The 13,038-nt window shown below is 34.7% G+C and overlaps 1 protein-coding gene across 2 annotated transcripts in view; it reads right to left on the bottom strand.

Annotated features, from left to right (window-relative positions):
- The window catches only part of adamts14 (ADAM metallopeptidase with thrombospondin type 1 motif, 14), a 57,749-nt gene that overhangs the window by 9,610 nt on the left and 35,101 nt on the right, over positions 1 to 13,038 (bottom strand). For both annotated transcript variants that reach the window (XM_055176074.2, XM_055176073.2), the window contains exons 7-15: positions 12,437 to 12,542; positions 10,689 to 10,832; positions 10,347 to 10,479; positions 10,110 to 10,223; positions 5,915 to 6,063; positions 5,660 to 5,832; positions 3,194 to 3,327; positions 2,880 to 3,003; positions 2,208 to 2,288 (exon numbers count right to left, since the gene is read on the bottom strand). In XM_055176074.2, coding sequence (XP_055032049.2) covers positions 2,208 to 2,288; positions 2,880 to 3,003; positions 3,194 to 3,327; positions 5,660 to 5,832; positions 5,915 to 6,063; positions 10,110 to 10,223; positions 10,347 to 10,479; positions 10,689 to 10,832; positions 12,437 to 12,542 — 1,158 coding nt within the window. The remainder of the gene's footprint in view (positions 1 to 2,207; positions 2,289 to 2,879; positions 3,004 to 3,193; positions 3,328 to 5,659; positions 5,833 to 5,914; positions 6,064 to 10,109; positions 10,224 to 10,346; positions 10,480 to 10,688; positions 10,833 to 12,436; positions 12,543 to 13,038) is intronic.

Here is a 13,038-nt window from a genome sequence, read left to right on the forward strand (position 1 = left end):
CCATGTTGACAGTTCAATTAACTTCAACTAACCTTAATAAGGTTGTCTTAAGAAGATTAATGTCCACTACAATGACCCTTGACAAACACCAGAGTCACACGAGTGGAGCAACAATAAATGAGTTTGTATTCATGTTATGGCTTTTGTTGTCTTATACACAACTGATCACAATCTCATTCAACTCAAAGAGTTGGGTCAGGATCACCAACCCTACCTCAAGCCATTTCATGCTATAGTCATGAATTATTTGATTTATTTATTCGTGTTCATACAATTTTCATCTTTATTTCACTTCAAAGAGCATTAATGTCTTTTCGTGTCTTTTTATTTATTGGTTTTCCATTTTTTTCTAGTTTTAAAATATTGTGGGTTGGGGTTAGATTTGGGGTTTGTGTTAGGATGTAATTTTATGTATTGGCTTATTTTTTTCTTCTGATTTTTATATTGTCACTTTGGGTTGGGGTTAGATTAGTAAAAAACTACACTGCAAAAAATGACTTTCTTACTTAGTATTTTTGTCTTGTTTTCAGTACAAATATCTAAAAATTCATAAAATGAAGATGTTTTTTTCTTGATGAGCAAAATGACCTATGAAAACAAGTCCAGTCACTAGATAAAATCTATCAAATTTAAGTGAACCTGTGGACCAAACAAGCAAATAAATCTGCCAATGGGGCAAGCAAAAAAATCCTGACACTTTTGCTTAAACACTACATTCAAGAAAAAATCAAGAAAAAAATGCTTACCCCATTGGCAGATCTGCTGCTTGTCTCATGCACAAAATCACATAAACCTGATATTTGTGGTCTAAAAACTAGACTTATTTTCTTGAGTCGTTTTGCTCATCAAGAAAAAGCATCTTAATTTAAGAATTTTTAGATATTTTACTTTAAACAAGACAAAAATACTAAGAAAGGGTACAAAAAAGTTGTATTAAGGGACATGAAAAACTAAATATAGGAATTTGTGCTTAGTAAAACAAAAAAAGAAGAAACTCATGTCCATGAAAACAAATAAATAAATATTTTATGACTTTCGCACGAAATATTTGATTTATTTATTCGTGTTAATGCACACAATTTTCCTCGTTTTTTTCCATTTCTGGAGCATGAATGTCTTTTTGTGTCTTTTTATTTATTGGTTTTCCTTTTTTTCTAGTTTTAAAATATTGTGGGTTGGGGTTAGATTTGGGGTTTGTGTTAGGATGTAATTTTATGTATTGGCTTATTTTGTTTCTTCTGATTTTTATATTGTCACTGGGGTTAGATTTGGTGTTTGAAAGTCATTTTAATCCCAAGCAACAATGGTATAAAAACGACACTGCAAAAAATGATCTTCAAGAAAAAAATTGCCTAGTATTTTTGTCTTGTTTTCAGTAAAAATTTCTCAAAATTCTTAAATTAAGATGCTTTTTCGTGATGAGCAAAACAAGAAAATAAGTTTAGTTTTTAGACACAAAATACTGGATCTAAGTGATCTTGTGCATAAAACAAGCAAAAAATCTGTCAATGGGGTAAGCAAATTTTTCTTGAATTAAGTGTTTAAGAAAAAGTTCAAGATTTTTTGCTGACCCCATTGGCAGACTTTTTTGCTCGTTTAATCCACAAATTCACTTAAATTTAATATTGTTTGTTTTAAAACTAGACTTATTTTCTTAGGTCATTTTGCTCATCAAAAATAAAAATCTTCATTTGAGAATTTGTATACATTTGTGCTTAAAACAAGACAAAAATGGTAAGTAAGAAAGTCATTTTTGCAGTTAAGAGAAAAAAAATAAAAAAACAATACAAAAAAGTTGTGCTACTGCTAGGGGACACAAAAAACAAAATATTGGAATTTGTGCTTAGACACACCAAAAAACAAGAAACTCATGTCTATGAACACAAATAAATATATCAAACATTTCATGACTTTAGCACGAAATGCATTGAGATTGGGAGCATGCAGGTCACAGAACAGTAAGTATTCTTTGAAAATGTCTGAACAGATTTTAATCCACATGTATCTGACTATATAAACTTCTTCAATCTCTCAGCACGAGCTGATCTGAGCTCAATTTTCATACGATTCTTACAACACAAAACAGTGAGAGAATCTCAGCAGAATCTTGTTTTACGTGAAGTGTTGGTTGAGATTGCAGAAAAGCTCTTAACTTTTATTGATGACTGCTCTGAGCTTAGTCATCGATTTAACAACTACAAACTCACCAATGAAATGTGGGGATGTGTCGTTCTCTTCGATCATGATGTGCCGCGCACCCGCAGGAATGTCAAACATTTTCAACAATCCTGTCAAACAGACACACACACGTTTATCATGAAGACAATGAAGGAGATTTCTAATCTTAGATTGTCATTGTAATGTGAAAGTGAAACATTTACGTAATTTTTCTTATGCGTACAAACTACAATTAAAAAAAAAACTTTCTTGATTGCGTCTCCACACACAATAGACAGAATATAATAGACAGCACTGCTAGTTACTTAAAATATACATATGTGGGAAAATATACAAAAAAGCTAGACGATAAAGTGACAAGCTAGAAAGACAAGCATCATTTAAGGAGCTCAGGTGCAAAGCTTCTCAACCATTAAGACAAAATATGCTAATTTATAAGAAAACATGTCAGACGCACTAAGAGGGTTTGCATATGAGCTCTTCAGTTGTCAAACTTTATAAATGTATTTCTTTGCTATAGAAATCTAAATGAGATGCTGTGTATTTGTCTATAGTATTGCTGTCTGTCTGTATTTTGCCTGCAGCTTTAGTGGTTTATGACTCAAGAGTGAAGTGAATTGAGTTTGTGATTGTATTTGGTGTCATGATGTTTAATCTCAAGTGTCTGTATTGAGAAAGTCAGCGTGTGTGTTTTTTCTTACCTGTCTTTTTGGGTGTTTTGGTGAGAGTGTGTTTGACAGTGCGACAGTGTGAATTATCTCCCTCACAAACACCACATTTATCTTCCTGTTTATATGACCCGACCTCCTTATCACAACCAACATGCTGAAAAACACACACACGCACACACAATATAATTAGCAATATTGTATTCATATGGTGTATAGTGATGTTATGCAGATGCATCTGGATGCGTGTGGACACGTGTGTGTGTGTGTGTGTGTGGGTACGTGTGTGGGCATGTGTGTGTGCGTGTGTGTGTGCGTGTGTGTGTACGTGTGTTTGTGATACTCACCAGACATTCTCCTCGTGCACAGACACTGTATGAATCAGTGTAACTACAGCGCGTCCCATCGTGCATCACCTGATTCATGAAGACAATCTCATTCGTCTCTTTAGAGCGGCAACTCAATTCACATTTATGGGCCTCTGACACACACACACACACACACACACACACACACACACACACACACACACACACACACACACACAGATTTTAGATGTCAACATCATGGCTTAAGGACATGAAGAGAAAAACTTTATTTACTAATATGTGACCCTGGACCACAAAACCAATCATAAGGGTGATTTTTTTAAAATTGAGATTTGAACATCAGCCGAAAGCTAAATAAATAAGCGTTCGATTAATGTATGATTGTTAGGAAAGGACAATATTTGGCAAAGATACAAGATTGAAAAAATCTGGAGTCTTCAGAGTGCAAAAAATCTAAATATTAAGAAAATAGGTTAGGGCCCAAATGAAGTCCTTAGCAACACATATTACTAATAAAAAGTTTAGTTTTAGTGCTCTCTACTGACTTACAGCTGTAATGATGTTGTGGACTGAATGGGGAAATAAGCTTTTACATAAAAACCAAACTTGAATGCAAAATCCCAAAAGAGCGGTAGGAAGGAATGAAGTCTGTAGGCGAATTTCTGGTGCAATTTTGCTGCATCCACTCACAAAAATAAAATTTTGATATATTTACAGTAGGAAAGTTACAAATATCTTCATGAAACATGATCGTTATTTTATATACTAATGATTTTATGATTACAGGAAAGCATATTGACCCATGCAATATATCATTTATAAATATATTATTTGGCTTTTTCTAAAAAATATACCTGTGCAACTTACAACTGGTTTTGTGGTCCAGGGTCATATATGTAAAACTAATATGTTTAGTATTAGATGCTTTGAATAAAACCAACTGTGCAGAAGAGAGACACAGAAAAGACTGCGAGAGCTACAGTCCATTAAAACTCTAAGGAGAGAGTTTTTTTTTTATAAAATATACACATTGTTAAAGATTTTATTGTTGTAATGTAACATTTGTTAGTTGTAAATCGACTTTTTACCAACACATTTTGCTGTATTTGTTGTAAACTCCAGTGATATGATTCAAATATATGAGAGTATTGCACTATTAGTAACTGAAACACATCAAATTAGTTGACATTTCTGTCAGTGTCAGTCACAGTTTTTAGCACTGACGGTTAATCTGTAATATACAATCTGACATAATGTTTTATAGACTTTTACTCAATATCTCACTAGAGTTACATCATCAAATCTGACAGACGGACAGTAAAAGCCTGTACTTGTCTTTATTCACATGTGTAAGAATTTCTCTTTCTCTAAATCTTTATTTTCTCTCTGTTTCTTCTGTTTCTGCCAAGAACATGATGTCCCAGCGTTCATGACTTTAGGTCCAGAGGTTCTCCATGATCCTAACCTCACTGGACAGCACACTTTATTATTAAAAGTTATTTAAAATATGTGGGCAATAAAATATCCTGTATTAAATTTAAACATAGATTTACATTTTTAAAGTCTGATAATATAACAAAAAATAAATTTCTTTGGCCAAATATATGCCACATAAATTTTGTAGAAAGTAAAGCTTAATTAAATTAAGTTTTGAACTTGAAAATACATTTAGTTAATTATATTTCAAAATGTATTTCAGGGCAATAAATACATTTCTAATTTTACAACTCATATGGAAAAAAAATGTCTTCCTGTCCAAAATATAAATGTTTATAAAGTATGTATGAAATATAATATTTAGTATATTTTGCAGTTGAAAATATGTTTAACTTTAACTTTTTCAAACCTGTTATATACAGTTTTGTACATAACAAAGTTTTTCTTGCAATGCGCCGTGAATATAAATGCATTAAAATATATCTATTTTAATATATAGATTCATTTTTGTAAACATATTTTACCAAATATATATTTTTGGCCATTTAATACTGTATATATATTACATTTTTAATGTATCTTTTTTCTGTATTTACACAGAATTTCCAGAATTTGCTGTAATTATGCCGATGTTCAACATTTTCTTTGTTTTTCCCTTATATTTTGTTTCCCAGAATGCTTTGCATGAAGCTGTCATTTTATAGTTTTGTTCTGTAAAGATAAAGACTTGTTAATGTTTCATGTATATTTAACTTTATACAAACTGTTGCCAGTAAATAACATCAATTGAAATCTACAGTAAGTTACTGGCAAACAGCTGACAGTAATACTGTAATTTAAACCGACATGTTTAACAGTGTAGGAGGCCACTGTGGGCACAACACTGATCTGTAGCTCTAGCAATAAAAACAAAACAATGATGCATTGCAATAAATTGGTAATGTTTAAATATTTGCCAAAAATAAACAAAACAATGTACAGGAGAAAACTATTAATACTGTATAGTGAAGTTATTTATGATGCTATAGCAGAAAAGTTTGCTTTTACCGTCAGGATGTTCGTATGGCAGCCACGTGTGTTTGACGTTATTGTAATATTTGTTGCTCCTCTGAATGCATTGTTGAGCTCTGAAGTCTTCATATGGACCGGTACAGTCTTCAGTGTTACACACCTGATAATCAAACGTTGATCCAGGACAATCACGACCTCCGTACGCCGGACTACAGAGACACAGATGAGATAATAATGAGCGGTATCGTTCAATCGCGCTCAAAGGTCGAGTTTTAACAAACGTGAACTCACACTGGATTATTGCACTGCCGACTGCGTGAGCGAATGCCTCCTCCACAGGTGCGAGAACATGAGCCAAACTTTCCCCATGAGCTCCAGCCTCCATCGTGACCGTACGGCTGATAAGACGACCTCCAGATACAGTGACCCTTAAAACACCACTGACACACAACACATATCTAGATCAGCTGAAGAAAGGGTTTAACCAAAACTAATCCAATCCAGTTCAGTGTTAATCCAGTACAGGTGTAGAGCCCAGATGGGCTGGTATTTAACACATTATTACTGCAGGTTTCTATAACACTTTATTAACAGTTTCTCTCTTGTTGTCTGTCTGGGTTTAATTATGTGTAATGATGTAGTACAGAATAAAGTTTCCATGTTGTCTCAGTCTGACTTTTACTCTTTGATGTGCTTAACAGAGATTTTTTTCCAGGACAAAACTTTTATTTTATTACTATAAGTGAACATTTATATGCAAAGCAGTAAATGAGGGTTTAAAAGTTACTATCAACATTGAACATGTCATGACACACTTACACACCTGTCAATCAAACAACCAACTTGCAACAGAAGAACAGAGCGACATCATTTAGATTAAAACAATCACTGAATATGCAACAGTAACACAAGCAATGATAGTTTCAGATGAACAGCAGCTTTTAGTGAATATATCTGTTCAGTTTGACATATATTTATATGACTTTATAGTGCTGGGCAAAGAATAATCACGATTAATCGCATACAAAATAAAAGTGATATTTTTTTATGCATAATGTATGAGTGTGTGATGTGTGTAATTTTTATGTTTATGTACATGTATTTATGTATGTATTTAAGAAACATTTACATGTGTATACAGTATATATTTATGTATATTTTTATATATTCTATATTATATATATTATATAAATAAAAAAATCTAAAATGTATATATGTATGTGTGTGTGGTTAAATATACATAATAATTACACACAGTACACACACATATATTTTGCACAAAATCACTTTTTTGTATGCGATTAATCGTGATTCATCTTTGCCCAGCACTAATTATAACTGTTCTCATTAGGGATGCATAACAATTAATCATGATTAATCTATAGCAGAATAAAAGTTTTCGTGATTAATCGTTATGCATCGTTAGTTGTCATGCTTTTAAACTGAAGCCTTGTTTTGTTAAATGTATCTCTACTTTATAGTTTTATTAGCTGGCTTTCCATAGCACTGATTTTATGCGCATGTTGAAGTATCGCATAAGAAACAAGTGATGGAAACACCACATTTCCAATAAAAATTGAAAAAAGTTTTTAACGCTCAATTGAGGTGGTTTCTGACTTATGTGAAAAAGAGTAAATGCGAATAATGAGAGATGGAAACGCATTTGCAGAATAAATTCTGACGTAGCAAACATTAAACCCACTTGACTGATCATTTAGCAGTTTCCCCTGAAGATGTATTTCTCATACATGTATATGTGGCTCGACGTCATCGTAATGCCCTTGCTGCTTGTACCTGCATCAAAAATGCTGCATTCCTTTTGTGCACAGCATCAGTTTGACAATAACAAGCTGCACTGCTAGTACATTTATAACTTATTCAATCATAAATAAATGCAGTCCTGTCTCCATTTTCTAAGTGTGCCTTGTTTTATTACTGTTAGTTACTAGGTTATCAATACCATTGTCATTCGCTTGAACAAATTCATGAAAATTCACTTTTTTTGCGAATTTTAGAAAGATTCGCTTCACACTTTGTATGGAAACCTGTCTACTACATACAGTAGATGTAAAACACAAAACATTATAGAAATATAAAGAGAACATTTACATATCTGAATAATCAAATACCTAAGAAAATTAATTCATAAGAAATAATTCACACATTTATTCATTAACACTGTAGATAAAACCCTACTGTCTGTCTGTAAACATCATAATGATTTATAGCTTGCTCTTGTAGGATATTTGACATCATTTTCTATTCAAAACAAAACCTTTGTGAAAGTGAATTGTTTATGAATTATTAAAAGACAAGTTGGGTATTTTACACTTAAAGCCCTGCCTTCAGACCGTTCACGGTGAAATAGAACGGCCCTGACCGAAACTTCAACATAAGCGGGTGCCCCGAGAATCTTCGGGTGTTTGTGTTTCACCTCACAGCTCTATAATGGGTTTAATGGTGCACTGGAACAATCCTTCCTAAAATGCATTAAACTTTCGTTTACAAAGAGGTGAAACTCAGCGAGTGGTCAGGGGTGTTCACTGATATGCTCACACAAAAATCGCTGCAAAAGATGCTTTCCAACAGCTGTTTTGGCATTCGTTGTTAACTTGTGGACCTATTTTTCCAAACGCCTCACACTCGTACATTCTTCCGCTTAGAGCTTGAATAATAGACACTCCAGCCCAGGTGGTGGCGCTAATCCACCTTAACCAATTGCAAGAATAGAAACAAAGTTCCCGGCGCGGAGTAATACCGTACCTCACAGGACATCTAATACAAGTCAATGGAGTTGGCAAAAACTACGATAAAACCTGTTGGAATGCGTATTTTGCAGCGATTTTTGTGTGAGCATATCAGTGAACACCCCTGACCACTCGCTGAGTTTCACGTCTTTGTAAACGAAAGTTCAATGCATCCCAGGAAGGATTGTTCCAGTGCACCATTAAACCCATTGTAAAGGTGGGAGGCGAAACACAAACACCCAAAACCTCTCGGGGCAGCCGCACATGTCCAAATTTCAGTCAAAACCGTTCTATTTCATCATAAACAATCTAAAAACAGGGCTTTAAGTGTAAAATACCGAACTTGTCCTTTAATAACAAGAACAAGCTTCACCCTTACGAAAATTAACCATGGCTTTACTGCAGTTAATATAACATGGTTACTGTAGTAAAACCACTGTAACCACAAAATAAAAAAAGACAAAAAAAAACATAGTTAAAGCAACACTATGTAGTTTTTTACCTTTAAATAATGTCTCTAAAATTATTTCAGTGATAGAACATCTTTTAACTGGACAAATTGTACTGTTGCTGCAACCCGAGCAGCCTCCTAGCTGCTACAAGCACACTCTGAAAGTGGCGGTGGAGGGTAGAACACACAGCCCCGCCCCTCCCCCTGCCTGCAGAAGAGTGTCTGATTCCAGGCACTGTTGCACTTTTCAACCACATGGGGGAGCTGTAAGTCATTTTTACATGGAAACTACATAGTGTTGCTTTAAACCATGGTTAATGAAGTTTGATGATAGTAATCAATACACCAAATAAATAAATGATTAATTTTCATAAGGGCAGTACAGGTGCTTAAACGGCAGATCAAAGTCTCACACAACACAGAGAAACAAACAATTAAACAATGTAGTGAAATAATACCTCTGTCAAACATCAGTAGATAAATGTCAATGCATTTGTTCTTATGCAGTTACAATATTTTACATCATTAATAAACTATAACATCATGTAAAGAGCTAAAGAGGACAGAAGTACAGCCTGGGATACATTACATGTTACTCTGTATTTAAAGTTTAGTACTTCTGTATCTCTAACCTTTCATTATTCAAATTCAAAAAGTGATTTTCTTGCTACACATCCAGATTAAGTTTTAACTTAGAAACGCCAAAGAAGCTCTTTCTGCTCTCCATTAATTCATTCGATCGTACCGTGAACACTTGACAGGAACATTCTGATTGGATCTACACATACATTAAAAACAACTTCAAACCCTTTCTCTCAGATAGTTTCTCTATAAAATGATTTGTAAGCTTTGTAAGCTGAAAGTGCATTTTACTTTCACATTATTGCCTCCCTAGGAAAAATCCCTTTGCTGTCTTTCTCACTTGTGTAGATTCACATTGGATAAAATAATCTGTAAAATCCTAAATGTGACGTTTAATAAAAGAAATAAATCATCAAGTGTCATAGTCATGCATGTATTCAGATGCACGGGCCGGTCAGTATTATTAAGAGCTGATTCAGGTCTCTGCACAGTAACACTACTACTACATTCATGCATTTGACTTATACTTTTATTTAAAGTGACTTACACTAAACATAGGATTAGTAAGTGTGTTGACTGGGATTGAACCCATGACCTTCTGCGCTGCTAACACAAAACTTTACCACTGAGCTACAGGAAAATAGGAGTTCACAGGAACACACACACAACAGACACATGATGTAGACAGATGATTTGATTTACTCACTTTACCGTGTGCACATTCTGTCCCGTCCACCGGAGGACCTTTCTTAGTCTTACAGAAGTATTGATTATCAGGATGGCTGCACCAAAGCTGTTTGCATGGGTCAAATGTGCGAAACTGAACAAAGACACAAAACTTTCAGTGAATCAAATCCTTTAACAGAAATATTACAGTACATTACACTGATTTTACTACAGTTAAAGGGTATAAGCTATAGATGTGGTCTGCTTTAGGACTCACCGCTGTGCACATTTTATATCCAACACCAAAGTCAAAGCGACACTGCTCATCCATGGAGTAATTTATCCCAGGAAGCTCGGTGAGTTTGGGCCATTTCAACTCGAACGGGTCATCCAGAAGACAGTCATATGAGCTGAAAGACAAACTAAAGCTGCCAACACTTTCTTCTGCTATTACACTGTAACACAATCATTCACAGTGCAGAATATGATTTAATGTGAATGAGATGTTATGATCTACAGTGACACATTTATCACTAATGCTGTCTGTACTGTCAGTGTCTGATGTCATGACTATATGTATTAAATCATGTTTAGACAGGTTTACAGAGTTATGTCTTACTGGATGTATCTGCTGAGTTCTTGTTTGCTGCAGCGAGACCAGTGATATCTGTGAAAAGCTGCCTGGACCAGTGGAGCCATTATACTGCCCATACTGGTCTCATCTGAACATCGGTTCCCCTGTCCGTCATGTTCCATACCCAACCTAAACAAATACAAAAACACCAGCAAACAATCACACCACTGGACCACAACAATTCAATTCAATTCAATTTTATTTATATAGCGCTTTCAAAGCAGCTTTACATTAATAGAGGCAGGGGGAAAAATCGACAGACAACATAAGTAGCAAAATACAGCGGCTATGAATAAACTTTACAAGCGAGCGTATTAATAATGTAATGTATAGAAGAAGGTGCCAATGTCGGCTGACTCCCCGGGGTTGAAAAGCCAGGAGGGAAAAAAGTCCTAGTAGGAAAAAAACCCTTTGGGAGAAACTGCGTTAAAAGGACACTCATAGCGTCTTCTGTCAACAATATATTCATCAATGCGAGAGAGAGAGACTCATTTTGTATTATGTTTGGATTAAGCTGATGATTTGGAGTGTGTTACAGAAGTTGTCTGCTGACAGTAATTGTCTTTAATAACAGTGTTTGATCTGAGTTTTTCATTCTCTATAAACACTGATGATTCATGCAGACATTACATATGAGAGACTGGACCACAGGAAAGAACAACAGATGATTCACATCTCTTCTGCAGGCCCTTAAAAGAGAAATTTCACAGGACTTTAAGATGTAAAATAAATCTTTGGAGTCCTCAGAGTACATATGTGAAGTTCTAGCACAAAATCATACATAGATCATTTATTATAACATGTTAAAATTGCCACCTTTTGAGCTCATTTTGCACTTTAAATGCAAACGAGCTGATCTCTGCATTACATGGCCGTGCCGTGGTTGGATAGTGCAGATTAAGGGCGGTATTATTATAATAAGATCCCCTTCTGACATCACAAGGGGAGCCAAATTTCAATGAGCTACTTTTACATGCTTGCAGAGAATGGTTTACCTAAACTAAGTTACTGGGTTGATCTTTACCACATTTTCTATGTTGATAGAAGCACTGGGGACCCAATTATAGCACTTAAACATGGAAAAAGTCAGATTTTCATGATATGTACTATTTAAAACAGAAATGGAAACAGAATGAGCCGGTGGTCTCATGATCTCTGTCCTACAGGGGAAGCTGTTGTGCAGCTCAATATTCACATTCACCACCACAACCTCTCATGAACATTAGGTGTGAAACTGAGCTGTATGTTGACATGTGTTGTGTTGATACAGAGAAAGCTGGGAGAAGTCGATTGATCACTTAACCAGCATGATATTTTTTCATAAATATGTATAACCTGAGCGCTTTTATACGTGACATGGCTTAAAGATCCACTGAAGTGCCTTGAAAGACACAGCTTTGTTTAATGCATTGCTGTAAACTTCACTGAAAGCAAATAGCAATTAGTTTATCTCGTAGCCTGGAATCTGATCGAAAGCTGAAGTGCATTAATGATACATAAACCTAATTGATCCGTATTTGCAGAAATTAGAGACCTTAAGTTTTGAACGCTTAAATGTTTATGTGTTTATATGAGGCTTACATATTCATAGTATAATCCTGAAAAAAATGTCAGTGTTGAATTCATGGTGACTTTACAGAATTACTAGAATATTTTAATTTGAAAACAGAATTAAATATTTAACAGTAGTATACAACTTCATAGTTATAAAAGTATAATCAGGATAAACTCACACGTGTCCGGTCTCGTGCGCCACCACAAACGCAGATGAAAAGCCGTCTTCATGGTTGAGCGTACAGCTCCTCAGCGGGTGACACATGCCCGTTACCGGGGCGTAACCTAGGCGACACAGATCAAAGTGAAATGATGAGAGCAGACGACATCTCTAATATTCGTTCTGTAAAACACTCAGTGGGTTACCGTCCAAAACTTCAAACAGATGCAGTTTTATGATCAAAGCGAACATGACCCCAAACAAAAATTTCTCTCCAACTTTTTGACACAAGCAATTTACTGCTTTGTTAGCGACGATCTGTCTGTGTTTAAAAGAGCTGATCTGAGCTTTCAACAAAATGGAAATCATAATGCACACCAAACAATTACAACTTCAAAAAGGCCATGCTTCCTTTCTATCACAGGTAGACTTACGCAACAAAAGTTCAACTTAAATTATTGAAAAAATTTAAGGGCTTTTTTTAGGGCTGTCAAAATTAACGCATTAATGTAATTTAATTACATTTTAAATTAAACACAAATTTTATAAACGTGAAATTAATGCAATGCGCAATTTCTGACCCTTCACCTATGTTGTTGGATAACTTAAGACGCAGCGTTA

This window comes from Misgurnus anguillicaudatus, chromosome 4, assembly GCF_027580225.2.
Source record: "Misgurnus anguillicaudatus chromosome 4, ASM2758022v2, whole genome shotgun sequence".
NCBI classification, from domain to species: Eukaryota; Metazoa; Chordata; class Actinopteri; order Cypriniformes; family Cobitidae; genus Misgurnus; species Misgurnus anguillicaudatus.